Genomic DNA, 18014 nt, shown 5'->3' with positions numbered 1-18014 from the left:
CAGACATGGGCTCTTAAGTACAGCTAGATTACAGCCAGAGTCTGAGCTGGAAAGTGGTGTGGAAGTATTAATGGGGTTGGAGCTAAGCTAAGGAAAATCATTGCTTTAGGACTCTGTCTAAACAAAACCAATAATAAGTCATAGGAAAGAAGGGGGAAAGAATACTACTTGAGGAGGGACCCAGCCCTCCTGGACTAAGGCTGAGTATATATAAACCATCACATGCGTGTGTCTGCTCTGCACATGTAGACTTTACTTGGGATTGTAGGGACATGTGGTATGGAAAGCCTTAAACTGGCTTTTGCAAGAGCCAGTTTAGTCTGAGAGCAATAGTGTTGTCTCCTTTTAATTTTTTTTTTAGTTGTTTTATCCTTCCTGCTTACTGTCATGGATAATCTACACCCAATTAATATACTGTTGCCACATTTTATTGCAGAGTATTTCTGTAGGTTTTGAGGTCTCACTAAGTGGAAAGTTCAGTGCTCAGATAAAAGGGCATCCTTTTCTTACCATTAGTTATAAACTTGCTATTGGCCAGCATTGGGCAAGTGACTCAAACTTCATACTTCCTCCTGCTTTATACGTAAAGGTGTTCCTACTTACTTGACCACAGAGTTCAGCTTCCTAGCATAAGAAAATGGGAGGGGAATAACTGGGTTTAAGAAATCAGGCAGAGGTGGGGCTCTGAGTCAGTTTATAAAATAGTTGCTCACCTGCATATGAGACGCTCAAACTATTGGCGTCTGTGGAAGATGGGAGATGTGAAATTGCATTGTCAGAGATAACACTGGACGTGTATATGACAATGACCACAATGGAGCAAGATGGCATTTTGTCTCAGGTAAGAAGGGTGCAGAGCAAAGAAAAACAGCTGATATCTCAGCTGTTTATGCTGCACAAAGATGGGACTACATTTTTGACTTACCATTGACTACAAATAACTTCACAGGATGGAGAAAGTGCCTCAGGAACTCATTATCAAAATTTTAAAAATCATAGTAAACCATAGGAAGGAAGTGAAAACTACTTGAGCAGTAAGAGTTTCTTTACTAAGGGAGCATTTTGTTTACTAGAGGTTTTCTTAATCCTAGAGACGTGTTGTATGCAGCCTTAGAGTAAGTATTAAATAGAAATGCTCTTCAAGGTGAAAGATTAACAGGGTGTGTGTATGGGAGACTGTTCCTTTAACAACCAGGGCCAGGAGCCTTCCCTCCCCATGTGTCATGCAAAGGGTGGACCTTACCTGGCTTCTACGCCTCTGCCCAGGCTTACTGGGGCAAGCACGCAGCAAGCAGTGGCACCGGGCACAGCAGGAATCATTTGTACAGGCTCTACAGCCAGCACTGACTATAGGCTCTTCATCACTGCTGTTCTGCAGTTCTCGGCTCCTGATGAAGATTGCTTTTAAGAAACAAGATGGTTTTTCCAGGGGTAACGTTGTCCCTTCTTGTTGCAGGAGGTGATCCCTCAAGCCTCTCAACTAGAAGAAGGAACTATGTGGATGAATCCTGCTGGGGAACAGCAAACTCCTGTCACAAAGGTACCACAAAGGAGAACTTAAATATAAAACTGTAGAAGAGACTTTCCTGCTGGGTGGAGCCTGGATGAGACCAGACAGGGTTCAGAATCAGCCAGTCTGATTAGCTCAGTAACCCACAGCTCCCTCTGTGAAACACTTATCGCTTATCGTTTTAATCACTTCACTTACACAGTCTTGCTTCATGTTAAAGTCCTAGTGTTGTTTTCTATCCTTGTTACATGGGAAATGAACCCTGTTTTAACAAGAGTATTATCTTCTAAAGGATGGGTTTGAATAGGCTTTCTGCTACATATGTCTTGCTCAATTTACTGCCAGTCTAGGTAATAAGGGCTCTGAAACCCTGGTACTTAAACCCACAAAGTATGTGGGACAATCTAGAAGTGGATTTTCAACACCTGGTTTCCTGGTTTAATCTTTCTTCTGGCCTTTACAAAAACCTAATTGTTTTCCAGGAGATTTCAGACAAATTATATGAAATATTACCTCTAAGAAAAGAGAAGACCCCATCTACTGAAAAAAAGGCTTTTTGACCTTGTTCTCTCTGGTTTGAGGCTATTTAGTAATAATTAGGAACTCCCCTTGTTCTGTTTCTAGCTGTCTTAAGCTGCAGAGCAGCAGGTGTTGTGCTTATAGTTTAAGGAATAGCCAGCCCTTTCTGCTGATTACCAAAGATGAGAAAATAGGCCCTAAAACTCAACACTCTGCACTCCATGGATCGTGGCAGGTTCAGAAGAACAAACCAAACCTCTCAAATTTTTTAGTCAAAACTCACCACTGACAGGATTTTGGCCAGTTGTAATTTACACCTCTGTGATGTCTAAGCCAAGGCTCCCTGGTTATAACAGGGCACATCCACATGCCTGAGTACTTTGTTCAATCTTTACTCCTTCCAGGGCACTGTGGCATCACCATAATCCATGATGATAACTCTAAGAGACCTGATCCATGAAACTGCTTTTAGCCTTTCCAGGAAAGAGTCTTCTCTACAGCCAGCCACTGGCAGTTACTGGCTCTGTAATTGCTGAACACTTTCCATCTCTACCTGCTTCCAAACTCCGAAACATATTCATTGCTGTGTGCATTAACACACTCAATAAACAATATGAAAGGCATCATGCAGGCATATATTCCATTGAGCCTATGAACACTGATGTACCTTTCTTTTTACAGGTGGTAAGCACAGCACATTATTAACTCAGTACATGCCAAATTGCTTTACTCAGACAGGCCAAGTACAGCAAAAGTCCTGCTCTCCTTTCCCACAGTACCTATGTCACACATGCTTCTCAGTGGGACTAATGAGTCAGTGTCACACTAATGTCACTTCAGGACTGGAAATGGTCTTTTTATAGACATTTTGCAGTATAGGCAATGAGCACATTGTGTCCTACCTGCCCATGGCTCTGTAGTTGCACTAAGTGCCTTTTGCACTTCAGAACTTTTGGAGTAACATTTTTCTGCTGATTTATGCTCCATCATATTGTGTCTTTCCTCCATTTCCATGACTGAAGATTAATGGTATTTATTTGTCTATTTTATGGTAAAAGGACAAGGAATATGGACTTATGTTTGGGCTCCAATATGAGAGGCTAAGAAGACAAGCATGAAGCCTTAATGTCAGAGACATGAGCTAATTAGGAAAGAAGCCAAAGGGAACAAACAAGTTTCTTATCAGTTGTAAAACAGTGTTTACACTTCTTATGCAAAACACTGCAAAGAAACTTCAGACATGAAGAGTTTAAAAACTAGAGAAACAGTTCTCACAAGACAAAATCATAGGTGAGCTCAGCTCAAGAGTGGCAGTTATGGCCCTGTCAACTAAAAATATATGCATAGTGACTAGCATGGTGGAAGTGATATCTTCCTCTGACACTGATAGCAGCATGGATATCAGAGGTCACATTTAACTGTGGGGACTCCTGTACATTTAAAAGGGCAGGAATATGAGAAAACCATATCCTGTAGCCCAAGATACTGAACATGTGCAGTGACTGGGTGAGAGGTGATTCCCACAACAATAATTTCATCACTTGCAAAAAGCCTAAGGCAGCTTTTAATTTTCTGCCTTGGAAGTTTAACAAGTAAATCTTCTCCCAGGCTGAGTCTTAATCTTACCACTTTGTGCAGCTATATTTTCACCAGAAAGCAAATAAATTGTCCATAATAATACAAATCCACATTTCATGCTATAAAAGTAGAGAAGACTTTCAGTCTAGTACTTGATTTAGATATTAGTAGGAAAATAAATGTATTTGCTATTTCATAGTCACATAGCAAAATTAGAGTAAGTTGTTCATGATTTGGGTATTTCTCTCTCTTGATAATTTCTATCTTCTAAATATGATGTGTGCAATTGGGATTTATTCTTGTCCTTTGTATGCTGTTTGCTTTGTTTTTTTCCCCTGCAGATAGAATCATCTCTGTGTTACTTACTGACTGTAAGAGTCATAAGAGCAAGAAATATCCTCCAGGCAGATGTCTGTAAGTATCTGTAGTTCTCTGTTCAGTCCCCTTAACCTTCATGGGGTACTAGTTTATCCTGGTCCAAGAAAAAGTGTTTTCTGGATATTTTCCATGCTGGAGAAAGTCCTTTCACTGGCATACTGCTCCCAGCAACTAGCATAGTGAGTTACTTTTCTTTGCATCAGCCCTATTCTGTGCAGATGTAACTTTATAAGGTCACTTATGTATCTATTGCACGTATTTCTCTTCATCCCTAAAGTATGCAGGGAAAGCTCTGCAGTCCGTTGAAAGCAAGAAATGTGGAAAGATCTCCTGTGGTTTCTTCTGGAATATTTTTGTGTAAAAAAGAACTCAAACTGACTGCTATAATGGAGCAAATACTGAAAAAGGAGCCGCCTTATCTCAAAAGTAGCTGGCACTCAAGCTCAAGGCTAACAAATCCAAATTAACATACCCCAATCCCCTATGATCATCTTTCACAGATAAAATCTTGTTAGGTTTTGTTACATTTTGTAGGTTCATTTCTGGTGGCCTGTAACTGAAATATAATAGAAGATTATAGCTTTACTTATGCAGAAAACAAGAAGCATTTTTATTTTCCTCTGTTCTGGACTTTTTACAGTTCTGTCTGACTAAAATAGAAGATATCACTCTATTTCCTTAATCCTTCCAGATAGAGGGTGCTATGGTTGTCCTGAATTATTCTATCTGGGACATATTGATTATATTATGACATAGAAGGAAAAGAAAATCCTTTGTTTTTAATGCATTTATTATACATCTAATTACATTTATTCAGAGAAGAATCATGTCCCTCTTCTTTTTTCTCCATTCCTATTACTTAAAATGTAATGTCTGTGTTGGAGAAATAGTATGTATCATAGTGTCTCTCTTTGAAGAAATGTTTCATGTTGTTCAATTCATGCTTTCTTCTATAACAAATCCTTATTTTAGATGTGTTTGTGTTTTTAACATGCAGTAAGCCAGACTGATTGCTATGTGAGTTTGTGGCTGCCAACTGCTTCAACTGACAAATTTAAGACTAAGACCATCACAAACTGTAAAAATCCAGTCTGGAATGAAACCTTCTACTTCAGGATCCAGAGTCAGGTCAAGGTACTGAACTGGGACTTCCCTGTGACCTACTACCCTGTGAACTGTGACCTACAGAGGAGCTGCCAGCTTTTATCCTTTGCTAAGGGGACATAAGTAATTTTGTCAGGAGGCAAGGAAAGACGCAGAAAGATGTGAGAATAACACATACCCTTATGATGGCTTTCCATGCTATGAAAGACAGGTATCTCTCAGCCATGGGTGGAATATAACCTTTGAGATGTCTGTGATTTCCTCACATTCCTTTTTGTAGGTTTTTGCCTCTATTTCTTTATGTCCTCTTACTCCTGACTAAACCAGCTATATCCAGGGTCTTCTGCTTTGAATGAGACATGATAAAGTCCTTTTCTTCCCAGAATGTGCTGGAGCTGGCACTCTATGATAAGGATGTGATTACTCAAGATGACCACCTCTTCACAGTGTACTTTGATATAGCCAAACTATCCCTGGGAGAGGAAGTCTTCATGCACTTCAAGTGCGATTCACAGGTGAGGTCTGAAATAAGGAATGGTATTGGGTGGCAAGAGCATGTTTGCTTTTCTGCCTCAAATGTTATTTGCAGAATATTTCTTCTTTTTCCCTTCTTGTGTGTGGGCTGCCCAGGCACATAAAAGGGAGTTCTTTTCATTCTGATATGGGAAAGCCTCTTCACACCTGGATCTGTAGGCACACTGACGGGTTTGGTGCTGGCCACAGTGGCTCACAAACTTCAGGTGACTTCATAAAGTTGTCACTTTGCTGAACCTGCTCCCATCGAGGATCAAGGAGTGTGTCCATGCTAGTACATTATACTTTTGTCATAACTTGTTACTTAATCTATTAGTTAGGAAGTAATAACTCTGTGATCAGAAGAAGGTGTCAAACCAGACTAGTTTCTAATTATGGACTGTGGCATGGGTGTTTAAATAAGGTGTCTAAGTCAGCTTGGCAACAAGAAATATTCTTAATTTGAATGTCCAAGGAGGCTCTAAAAGTTGCCCATCCCACCTCCTGGTATGTTTCATCTGTCCCTTTCCTTTTCCAGTTCTCTCCCAGTCTCTTGTGTATTTCTCATGTACCATTCAGTTGATCAATTACCCACTCAAACTCCACTCTGCAGTTCATTACCTTGAAATGCCTTATTTGGCCATTTCTTTTTCTCCAAAATGCCAGAGGAGCAATGCGTGGAATTCTACTAGCCCTTGATAAAATAGAAACTTTTGGCTAGCTGTAACCAAGCTCATTACTGTCTGGGTGGTTACAGGTTATATCCAAGCCTCTCATTATTGCATTTGCACAGCTACAGTAGCTAGAGCTCATACTCTTCAGGCCTTCATAATATTTTTTTTCCTATATTAATAACTTTTTTATTTCTTTAATGCAACAGGTGATTTCAGCAACTAAGTAACCTACAGCATGGTCTCACTTCTCTGTTCATCATCCCTTCTGTCCTCACCTTTGTTTTCCTCTCTCCTGCGCTTTCTTCCTCCTAGGGATTATACTCTTCACCACCCCACAGGCCAGGCCTTAATGTCAGATTTACCTCTGCATCAATGCTCTCAACACATTGCTGAGTAAACTGGTTGTCGTTTTCCACAGCTGCTCTGCATGGCAACATTTCCCCTCCTTACACTAGAAGGCTTCAGTTGCACCTCTCAGCAGACCCATTCTCTCTGCTGGCAGACAGCATCTCTGCCTGGGTCTGTCCCTTTTGTCACAGCAGAAGCAGGCAGCCAACTACTTTCTTTGTTAAAAATCGCTATGACAGCCATCCAGACACTTCCAATCAATAAAGAATTGTGTGGCTCAAGACACACAAATGTGAGGTGGAAGATGCCTCTGTTTTAAATCTCTGCCAATCACAAATAATGGATGTGTAACTATATTCTGAGAGTGAGAACTTGCATTATGAAAACTGCCAGTATACCAGTTCCTTCTTTTATTTTCCAGAAACAACAGGAGCTAGAAGTGGGATTTGCATTGAATAATATGTGAGTAAACATTAAATAAAACATAATCTGCAGCAAAAAGAAACAGCCATTCAAATGCATGAAATAATCTAGTCTAATTGTCCAGAGTGCATCGTTCCTTGATGATGCTGATGATGAATACGGTTTCCTGAGGAATGTGTGCTATGAGCTGTGTGATGACTTGGTGTATGCCAGGATAATCTTCCATGAACTTTAGACAGACAGGGAGAACACCTTAAACCCTTTTCTTTGCCTAATGTAATGAATACTACTTAGGACCAGAATACTGAGACTGCTGTTTTGTTATGAGTTTGTCTTTGAGATCAAGAAGAGGCTTCACCTCCATTCAAAGCACAACAGGATTTCTGGTCTAGAGCCTTTTCTGTCCCATCCTCCAGCAAACTGAAATTTGTAAAAAAACTAGAATCTGTGAAAATATCTGCAGCCTCAGCATAAAGTCACTGCATGGTTTGGCCCTGCAGTACCTTTTTTCTTCCTGAGCTCCAGGACTGGATGAGCCGGAAGGGTGACTCCTGTGCCTTGAGAGCAGGGTGAAGAAAATTGTACTGCGAGCCTCCCGGGACTTTTCTTTCAAATCCAATATGCAGTTAAAAATAAGCAAAAGGAAAATCAGAAGGGTGTGACTATGAATTATACTGTAATTATACTGAGGTATTAAAAATGTGTTTTTCTTTCTGTTTCCTAGTTCAGGCCCTCCTGAAACCATCATTACTAATGGAGTACTAGTGGTGAGTGTTACATTTTGTCATCTTTCTTCTCCTGTTGCCACACTTGCATCATTTGACTCACAGTCATGAGGCCAACATACCCTCTGACTGAGCAAAGCCAGCACTGAAACATTGTGATTTTCCAGTTCATCTGCCTCACCACACATCCTCATGGATGGCACTTGTGGAGAGGCTGAAGGTGGAACCGTGGGGAGATCCCCCATGCTAGCATTCCTCCCATATTGAGATGGCAACACATGGAAGTGGTTTAGGTCTGAGACATTGGTGCAGCGGTGAGCTCTCCCTTGAACAGAACTCCCCGAGTTCCCATATTGCCCAAATGACAGGGTTTGTTCCATCCCAGGCACATGTCATTTCCTGCATGCCTAACTGCGCTTTTCACACATGGGACTTTCTGACCACGTCGTTTGTTCATGTTATTAGCTTTGTTTCCTCATTATTTTTGTTTAAATCAGTCCTCCATATATCGGTTGGGATCCCAGGAGGGCTGTTTTTCATTTTGCCTTTACTTTCTCCCATCTTCGTCATTGCTGCATCCTCAGCCTTGCCCTGGTGGCATCCAGTTACTCAGAGACTCCTCCTGTTCCATCCAGTATCTGATATTGAGCTTGTGGTTGAGAGAAAATGTTTTAATCCAGACAAAATGTACTGACTCTATGGCATTTGTATCATCATCAGTATGAGCTTAGACTAGGAAACAGTCTTAGATGGAAAATTCCCTCCCATGAGGCATTGTATTGTTTGTATCTCTTACAGTCTCGCAAAGTCTGCCGCTTGGAAGTGCAGGTGATTGAGAAGAAGAAGAAAAAGGGGAAGAAATCTGTATCAAGTGAGCTATCCATCAGCTATTTTTAAATCATGATGGACTCATATAATAAATGCAATTGTTTTAATGTAGTAATCAAAAAAACCAAACCAAAACCAAATCTGAAACATGAGAACAGCCTATGATCTGTAAGAATCTTTGTTTCCAATTCTGATGAGAAAAAGTCTTTCTGCAATATTTGTTTGTGTCTCTTCCTTAGAGAAAGAATTCTCCTTTAAAGTGCAAGGTTCTTATGAGGGCACCCAAGACATTACACTGGGATCTGACCTGCTCTTCAGCTGCTCCTCTCCTGCCAAATTCCACTATGCCAGATACAAGCATCCAACACTGGATGTTACACTACCAGGGAAGAAACAACCTCCTGCCATTGTATGTTATAAGTGAACTTTATAATAAGCACAGTCATGTCATGTAAAGTAACATGCACCATAAACAGTAACAGTAATTTGCATTGTGTAAAGGGAGTAACATTCCTTACAATATGACCTTGGATATACTTGTATTTTTTCAGTGCTCTTGTGCACATGATACAGGCTCTCCAAATGTGGAACTTCATTCTGTTCCAAGCGGAAAAAACATGATCTTAGCAGAGGTGAGTGCCTGTTCTTTTGTGGGGTGGTTGCTTTCCTCCTTCTCACATACCAGTGGGACATCTGAACTAATTGGTGCAGCTCCAATCTCTTGCTGATGCTGACCAGCATTGCACTTTTAGATTCAAATATGGTTAAAAAAGAAATCTGTATAGGATGAAAGGATCATGGATGTTATGGGGTATAAGGCAGAAAGAGAGGAGCAAATGCTGCTGTGTAGAATAGTAGTGTGGATGCAGCCTGGCTGGCTAATGCTGGTAGAGATGGGTAAGGTGTACATTATCATTACTCTCCTCTGTACACAGACATTACATTCACCAGAAAACAGTGGGAATTACTGAACAACTTCCCTGACAATAAACCAATAAACCACTACATCTGTTCACATGTGCTCTTGGATTATTCAGAGTTCCCAATATATAACTGCAATGCTAGAACAGCACAAGTTAAATTCCTCCTGGGGCTGCAAGGAAGGAATACTCATGCTTATACTGTTTTCATTTTTGCTTTTCAGGATAAAGGATTTGATTTATATGCAAAGGCAGAAGACTGGTAAGAGACTTGGCCAGTCTTGGAGACTAACTTGTCCTTAACTGAACTCATTTACCCCTGGCTTTTTACTGGGAGGAGGCACTCACAATAGAACAGTAGGTTGTGTGACTAAGTGACGTGGATTCACATGCTCTGAAAGCTAACTATAGGTACAAAATTCGCAACAAGCGTATATAATCCATACTGAGATATGAATAATGAAGAAGATACATAAAATAGAAGAAATATTATTACAAGCTAATTATGCTAGTCAGTGTTATTCTCAGCACAGTCTTTAACCTTTTAACATGGTGCAAGAGTGCAACTGATTACCTGGTACTGTTCATCAGAAGTAGATAAACTTTGCTGTGTAATTGAAGAAAAATGTAAGAGGTTTTTTCTACAGCTCTCAGTGCAGGCTAAAATATGACAGAATCCAGACAGCAGACATCTCAGAAATTATCTGCAGGAATGTCCTCCCTTAGGTTTTGTTTTGATAGCTGCTTAGACATTTAGCAGTCCCTTTTTCTATCATTCTTTCATGCAGTATGTTATACCTGCTTGGGAGTATTGGAAAGGCTCCTTCTGTAAATGTAGTACTTTGTGTGTCTGATTTATTTTCTTCTATTGGAAACTCTGAGCTTGTCTACCAATAATAACCCAGGATATTCTTATTTCCTGATCTCTGCTCCAGCCCAGACCACCTTGATGTGCGTTTGGGGTTTGACCTCTGCATGCAGGAACAAGACTTTCTACGCAAAAGGCAGCATTATGTTGCTCCTGCTTTGAAGAAAGTCCTGCAGCTGGAGCATGATTTGCTGGACCATGAGGTTTGTAGGGCAAACATTAAAAATATGTAACAGATCCTTAGCAGTGGGGGCATAATCGCAGGTTTTTTTTCTTCACAGTTATTTTTTTCCCTGGTCTTTCCTCATCTTTAAATTATGTACACTCCCAGTACTGCCTCATACCTCTCACTTCATGCTGCTATTTGTGTCTTTTGCAGTTGCTATCTGGAGTTCAACTCCTGATACACCTTCATTGCAATCTCGGGTAGATATTCCTCATAGAGAAATCGCTTCTTCCAGTCTTTACCCTATGGTTGTTATCCTTTTTGTGTAATCCTTCCTTCTGTCTTTGACTTGTGAGATATCTTTTTAATTCTTGCTTTTACAACTTTTTTACCACTCCTTTGGTTTGCACTAATGCATTTTCATTTGGGTTTTACTGAATATCTGTATTGAACACTTTGGAAACAAGTTATCGAAACAGAAGTTGTCATTACTTTTATCTTTATTCTCCTTCATAAAACAAGTTGTAGCTTATTTTTCAGTAGAAATCATTTGGAAAAAGGTCTGTGTCTGGGCATGTGTGGTGGTGTCAAACTTTGTGTATCTCTGCTGAGAGCACAGTCAGCTGCAGTCCAGTGTAATGCCAGCCCTTTCTGCTCATGTGTTGCACAGATCCCAGTGGTGGCTATCATGACTACAGGAGGAGGGATGAGATCTTTGACTGCACTGTATGGCAGTCTGCGGGGGCTCAAGAAACTCGATGTCTTGGACTGTGCCACATACCTGACTGGCTTGTCTGGTACTACTTGGTAAGTGGGTCTGGGCAGCTCTTGGCCGGCATCTTCCTGGTAAAACCAATGCACTGAAATAGTCTGGGACTGACATGCAGTAGTCTACCTATAATACCACCAGCAGACCTCTTTTTTTATCTCCTTCCAAAATTGACAGATTACATTCTTTTCATGGGGGAAAGTGACATAATTTGCAACAACATGAAAACAACAGTTTTTCTGAGAATGGCTTATGAAAAATGGCTCAAGCCATTTTGGCAGCTATCTTGACTGTGACTTTAAAGGGAACATGATAGTTGCTTAGGGAACTGAAGACAAGAAATCTTTAATTTCAAATCAAAAACTTCATTTAGAAACCTAAAATACAGCCATTGCCTACTTCAAACCTTGGTGTGTTTTTTTACTCTCTTCAATTTATTTTTCTTCTTATAGGACTATGTCAAACTTATACAGAGATGCTGACTGGTCACAAAAGGATCTTGACAAGCAAATCAGTGAGGCTCGAAAACATATGACAAAATGCAAAATTAATTCCCTTTCCTTGGAGTACTTGAAGTATTACAAAAAGCAGCTGTCTCAAAGGAAAAAAGAGGGCCGCAAAACATCTTTCATAGATCTCTGGAGCCTTGTCCTGGAATCTTTTTTGCATGATGGGGTACAGTATGTCAGCTTTCACAGTGGCTTTCCATTTTCTGAATATTAATTTATGGAGAAGATATTTTCCTTTTTGTTCTGACAGAAGTAGTTTGTTACAAAACTGCGCGATTGTGTGCATGCAAATGCACAGCCATTTCCAAAACATTTGGTGGCCATCATTTAGATGTCCAGCCATGGTGGAAATCAGCATCCTTGCTTGTGAGGTTTTGGATATGTTTTTCTAAGAAAACTCCAAGGTTAACATTTTGAAAAAAAAATATTATATTTTAATATTTTTGTCTTTTTCTGCAAGTATTTTATTTCAAAATGGCAAAATTACAGACATTATCTTAATGCCCATGAGAGGTATTAACAAACAGACCTTCAGACTTTTGAAACAGGTGAGAGGTATTACATAAGCTTGCGGCATAATGCATTAAACTGGTTTAGTCCAAAAGTATTGGTTTCTGCTCTTCACCATTTCCTTCTATTTTCATCCTAATGAGTCATCAAATAATCTGACATCAGATTAAATGCCTGCAGATATTTCAGCAATAGAATACTTACAAGAATTTAGAAATATATGGAACTTTCATAATTTAATCTCAGCACACACTGTACTTTAGAGGCAGATTTTTTTTTTCTGCCTTTCAAGCTTAGACACAGAAAAAAACACTGTTGTGCTAATTTTCATCTCAGTGTAACCATGTTTCTGGAATCACAGAAAGACAACCATAGACTCTCCGATCAGCAACAGGCCATCGATCGCGGTCAGAACCCATTGCCTATCTATACTGCAGTCAATGTCAAGAGCAACTACAGCACTCTGGATTTCAAAGGTAGTTACAAGACTTCTGAGAGTCATTTGTCTTTATATTTAAGCTGGTAAATTCCTGGGCAGTCTTTTTAGTCTAAAAAAAAGCCCTCTCATTTAAAGATGAGATCCTCAGCTGATCTGTATTCATACAATATCCTTGCTGTCAAGTAAATGTTTGCCTATGCAACAGACTGAAATATATTCCAAAGCCTTTCATGTTCAAGAGTTTTCATCTGTACTTTGACTTAACTGCAGAAATTATTTGAATTTTTAACTCCTTTCCTTCCAGTAATAAAACCAGCATTTTTATCTACAAGGGTAGTAAAACACTGTTCTCTTCTTTGTGTTCTTTGTCACAGAATGGGTGGAGTTCACCCCTTATGAGGTGGGATTGCAAAAATATGGAGCTTTTGTTCGCACTGAGGACTTTGGCAGTGAGTTCTTCATGGGTCGGTTGATGAAGAAGATCCCTGAATCCCGGATCTGCTTCTTAGAAGGTAAGATCTTAAAACCATCTGAATGATTTATTTACATATTTATATGTGACCTGTATAAACTAAGAACTAATGAAACGATGGTGCCCGACTGATAGGGCAGTTTCACCAGAGAGGATAAACATTTCATTGATGAATTAATAACTACTATAATGGGTTCAGTTTACTGTAAAAAAAGAAAGTTCAAAGTGGCAGACAAATAGTTATTTTTCTTTTTAAAGCTAATTTTGAATAAAAATATAGCATCACTTCCGGTGCAACAATAAAATTCAGATCCCTGGTAATCCGTGGCTCTGCTCATGCTACTCCTAAAGGGTGAACTCCAGACTCTCTTGCCTGTCTCACAGGTAGTCAGTAATTTGTGTGCTTCCTATAGACAGTTTATATGAGCCTTCTTGCTGATTCTTCTGTGCATCAGGATACGTTTGAACACACCAGGTTCCCCTGCTCCAGAGTCACACATCGCTGCCTCCAGTTTCCACATTGCCTGGGCAAGCCTGGGGAAAAATGGTGTAGTCATATCTAGGAACATTTTTATTATTGTCTGAAGTGGAGCATGGATACATGTTTTCCAGACAAAAGCACAAGTTGTCAACTTGTGACTGACTCAAGATGCAAACTTTTGTTTGTTCAACTGACCACTGCTCTATTTTAGCCTAAGCCTATGTTGGATGTTCATATATTTGCACTTCCTGAGCCAGAAAACTGTGAGAAGTTGTGCCCTAAGGGTTAACCAAAGAAACTGTTTCTCAAGCTCAAAAATGCCTGGTCAAAACTGATCTCTGTGTGTGTTAACAGGCTTGTTCTCAAAAAGGGAAGCCTACAAATGCAGAGGCTGTAAGATCACTTTGAAGTTAGGTCTTTTCAATATAATTTCCCATCAAATCTCTCAGATTGCAAACTTTCATCCTTTATACAAAACCTAAGAACCAGCTGCCAAATAAGAATGACACATCATAGAATCATAGAATAGTTAGGGTTGGAAAGGACCTTAAGATCATCTAGTTCCAACCCCCCTGCCATTTTAAAACAAAGGAAAAGCATAAAACTCACAAATTTCTTCTCATGATAACAGTTTTTCAATTCATGATGTGTGAATGTTATGAGTGAACAAGCTAGAAATCTCTTTCTTTTTTACAGGCATATGGAGTAGTTTATTCTCATTTAATTTAGTATATATCTGGAATTTGTCCCATTCATCAGAAGATTTCTGGCATAGATGGACCCAGGACAAAATCGACAATATAGGTAAATTATCATACTTCTTCCTTGCTGTGTATTTATTGCTAGGTAGAGTTAATGTTAGATTAACTATTATACCCATCTGCTACATGAGATGTGCACAGTAGATTTGACATTTTTTGGAATGTTTCTTCAAAGGCTATGTTGTCATTCTGGAAGGAATTGGATTCAAAATCTCATACTGCAAAGCATAACTGGATAATTTAAAAATACCTAGTCCTGTGAACTTTGTGCTCACTGGGGGTGCAACACTGATGCTGGCAGATGAGTAATATGTTCAAGAATAATAAGATTTATCTGTAATTATTAATAAAGCAGAAAGATTTTGACTACAATAAGTAGGAGCTACTCTAATACAAAGTACAACAGTTCTCCTTTTCCAAAGCCTCCATTCACTCTGTTCCACAAGTTTGCATGTGTCCAGAGTAGATTTTTATTGCTGCCTGATATTGTGTCTTGTTTTTTATCCATGTCTGGACTGCATAATGAATGGTATTTGGCTAGTAAGAGCAGCATTGTATTTTCTTTTTACTTTTGTCACTTGTGCTCAGTGAGTTTTTTCAACCTAGGCCTTTTAAATTAAAAAAAATCCACTGATTTTTACTACTTACCCTGACACCCTGGGGGTTGACCTTGCTCTAGGCAGGTAGGATTTAACATGTTTTCCCTGTGCAGAGGAGGAACCCCTCCTACCTCTGAAGCCACACGAGCTGAGGACTCGCTTGTTCACCCCTCCCGGCCCCCTCGGCAGCACTCTCCGCACTGTTCTCACTGACCGCTTCTGCATCGCCCAGGACCACAACTTCCTAAAGGGCTTACAGATGCATAATGACTACCTGGAGAACAAGCACTTCTGCAGATGGAAAGGTAACAGAAGACCTGTGTGCCTGGGGAGAGAAAACCCATCCAAGGTTAGAGGCAATGTTTAGGCAGAAACACTATTAGATACATCAGTTGTGGCACACTGGGATGTAGTGTAGTGTAGTGATGAGCTCTCTCTATGCCAATGGTTTGGTGGTGGCACACATCTCCTGAGACAGGGGCACCAGCTCCTGGTGGTGATTCTCCCTTTCTGTGTTTGATGACACACTCAGTGGGGAGGCACAAGAAACTCCTTTCATGAATGTTGCCACTACAACATACAATTGCATATGGCTGGAGTTGGGAGAGCAGAAGACAAGGCATATGGTGAATCTCTGTTTCCCAAAGATGGTAACCAGTTAGGACTCTGTGGTCATGATGTAAAAGGGAGAAAGAGGCTTATCAGTTTTACTCGCGCTTATAGCAAGAAATATCTTTCCTTCTAGATACTGTATTAGATACATTTCCCAACCAGCTGACACAATCAGAGGAATTCCTGTCTCTGGTAGATACTGGATTTTTCATCAATACAAGCATCATGCCACTTTTAAAACCAGAAAGAAAAGTGGACATCATCCTACATTTAAATTACAGTGCAGGATCCCAGACACAGGTGAGAGGAATTGAATCAGTCTCTATTTCTTCTTCAACAGCTGAATACCTGGAAGTTTGTAACACTTAGGTATTTTCTATACTGTTACTACTAAAAATCTTGATCACTAGCATCTGTAGCTTAATTCTTCAGATACTTCATTTATAGACAGTGCATATTCTCATTTGTTTTTCTTGTATGATACAATTGTTTTGTGCTAAGACTCATAGAAGAGAAAAAATATTCTCTCAAATGATGCAGTGCTTTCCAATCGGGGTTTCAGAATTTTCAAGCAGCTAGCTTGGAAAATGCCCCTCTTGTTACTGGACTTCAAGAAATCCTAATCCTTGAAATCCTCTTTAAGTCTTAACATGGTTCTGTTCATTGATTCAGGCTCTGGACCAGACCTGCAAGTACTGCTCAGAGCAGGGAATCCCTTTTCCCAAGGTGGACTTGAGTGAAGAAGACAACAAAAACTTGAAGGAGTGTTACCTCTTTGATGGTGCTGAGACACCAGGAGCTCCAGTACTGCTATTTTTCCCACTAATTAATGACACCTTCCAAAAATACAAAGCACCAGGTAAGTAATCAAATATGTGAAAAAAAGGTTTACATCATGGGCAGACTTAAAAGGATGATCCTTATCAAAGACGTGTATTTAATACCCTAACCCCTGGAGTTCACGTTGGCTCATTTCAGTATATCAGACCTTGCTGCTGCTTAAAGTTACTTTTTTTTCCCATGTCAGATTTGATGCTGTGGCTGTGCTGTTTTGATCCCTAAGATAGAGAGTTTGCAGATAACTTTGATGTATCCTCATGAGCCACAGGTAGAGCTCAAAACTGCAATGCAGACCAGTGTAAGAGACCTAATCACCATTTTTCTCCCCTCGTCATGTAAAGCATCTGATATCCACCTGAAGCAGGGACTGAGCTGTCAGTTTGAAAACAGAATTATTTGTTTAATAAAAAATTTCAAACCCATAAGAGTAATTTAGACTATGAACTCTCTCTGTGAAGACACATCTCTTTTCCCTGCCCTGTTAAGAATTTGCTTGCTCATGACCAGAGTAGCTCGCATTGCTCAGCAGTGATTTGTCACCCCTTCCTCCTAGGTCAGAAGCGCTCAGAGTCAGAGATGGATGATGGCAAAGTTGATCTCTATAGCTCCTGTTCCCCTTATTCAACGTATTCATTTCAATACACTGAGAAGGTATACGACCGTCTGGTTCAGCTGGGTGAATACAATATCCTGAATAACAAAGACCTCATTATAAAGGCCTTGCACACAGCAGTGGCACGGAAGAGGCAGAAAAAGAAATAATGTCAGACAAAGAAAGATGTTATTTTGTCTCAACCTACTGAGAGACTGGAGCTCCCTTACAGGAAACCTGCAGGCTTCAAAGGAATCCTGCTCAACCTCACTAAATGGAAATCTCAGATGAACAAAGAAAAGACTGAAAAGAAACTTTTTCTCCAAAGAATTTCAGTGCAGCAATTCATTGCAATTCAGCTGCAACAGTGGAGTCCAAGCCATTGTACGGTGCAGAAAATGGGCAGCCATGAAGAAGAAGGTGCTAAAAGGGTGCTAGTTGCCTTGAGAAAGTGTTTGAAATGTTTGTCTAACACGTTCAAGGCAGACCACATTAAAAGCATATTTTATTATCTCTGCTGGTGTTTTGCATTTGTGAAGTGGTAATGAGGCAAGCAGCAGCCTGTGGAACAGATTTTTGACTGGGAACATGGCATATCATAGGCAAGTGTTTAGAGAAGGAAAGGCCCATGTCATATGGAATCCTGTGGGCACAGATCACCTCCAAGGGGGGCTTTGGACAGAGGCAGAAAAGATACAGGCCATGATTACCAGATCAACTGAGAAAGCAAAAGTGTTGATGAAGTTCTCCACTGCTTGACTGCCAAGCTCCTCTGTGCACTTCCTCACTACTTCTTGGCTATCCATCCCTATTCCTGCTTCCGGTGTGAGTGGTAGTAACATAGTAACTAGAAATACAAGCTAAACAAAGCAACAC

The 18014-nt window shown here is 40.1% G+C and overlaps 1 protein-coding gene across 1 annotated transcript; it reads left to right on the top strand.

Moving 5' to 3' along the window:
- The first annotated feature begins 686 nt into the window (after window positions 1-686).
- On the top strand, window positions 687-17651 carry LOC101877046 (cytosolic phospholipase A2 epsilon). Its single transcript, XM_034061745.1, has 21 exons — window positions 687-841; window positions 1457-1540; window positions 3949-4021; window positions 4983-5119; window positions 5473-5604; window positions 7046-7086; window positions 7772-7814; window positions 8571-8643; window positions 8840-9009; window positions 9152-9232; window positions 9745-9782; window positions 10456-10591; window positions 11225-11361; window positions 11776-11998; window positions 12704-12818; window positions 13156-13293; window positions 14431-14538; window positions 15208-15399; window positions 15840-16006; window positions 16379-16565; window positions 17100-17651. The coding sequence occupies exons 1-21, from the start codon at window positions 800-802 to the stop codon at window positions 17306-17308; spliced, it is 2526 nt and encodes an 841-aa protein (XP_033917636.1). The 5' UTR covers window positions 687-799; the 3' UTR covers window positions 17309-17651.
- The last annotated feature ends 363 nt before the right edge of the window (window positions 17652-18014 follow it).

This window comes from Melopsittacus undulatus, chromosome 4 (genome assembly GCF_012275295.1).
Source record: "Melopsittacus undulatus isolate bMelUnd1 chromosome 4, bMelUnd1.mat.Z, whole genome shotgun sequence".
NCBI classification, from domain to species: domain Eukaryota; kingdom Metazoa; phylum Chordata; class Aves; order Psittaciformes; family Psittaculidae; genus Melopsittacus; species Melopsittacus undulatus.
The sequence above is the reverse complement of the archived record's forward strand: the minus strand, read 5'-3'. Positions and strand labels throughout refer to the sequence as shown.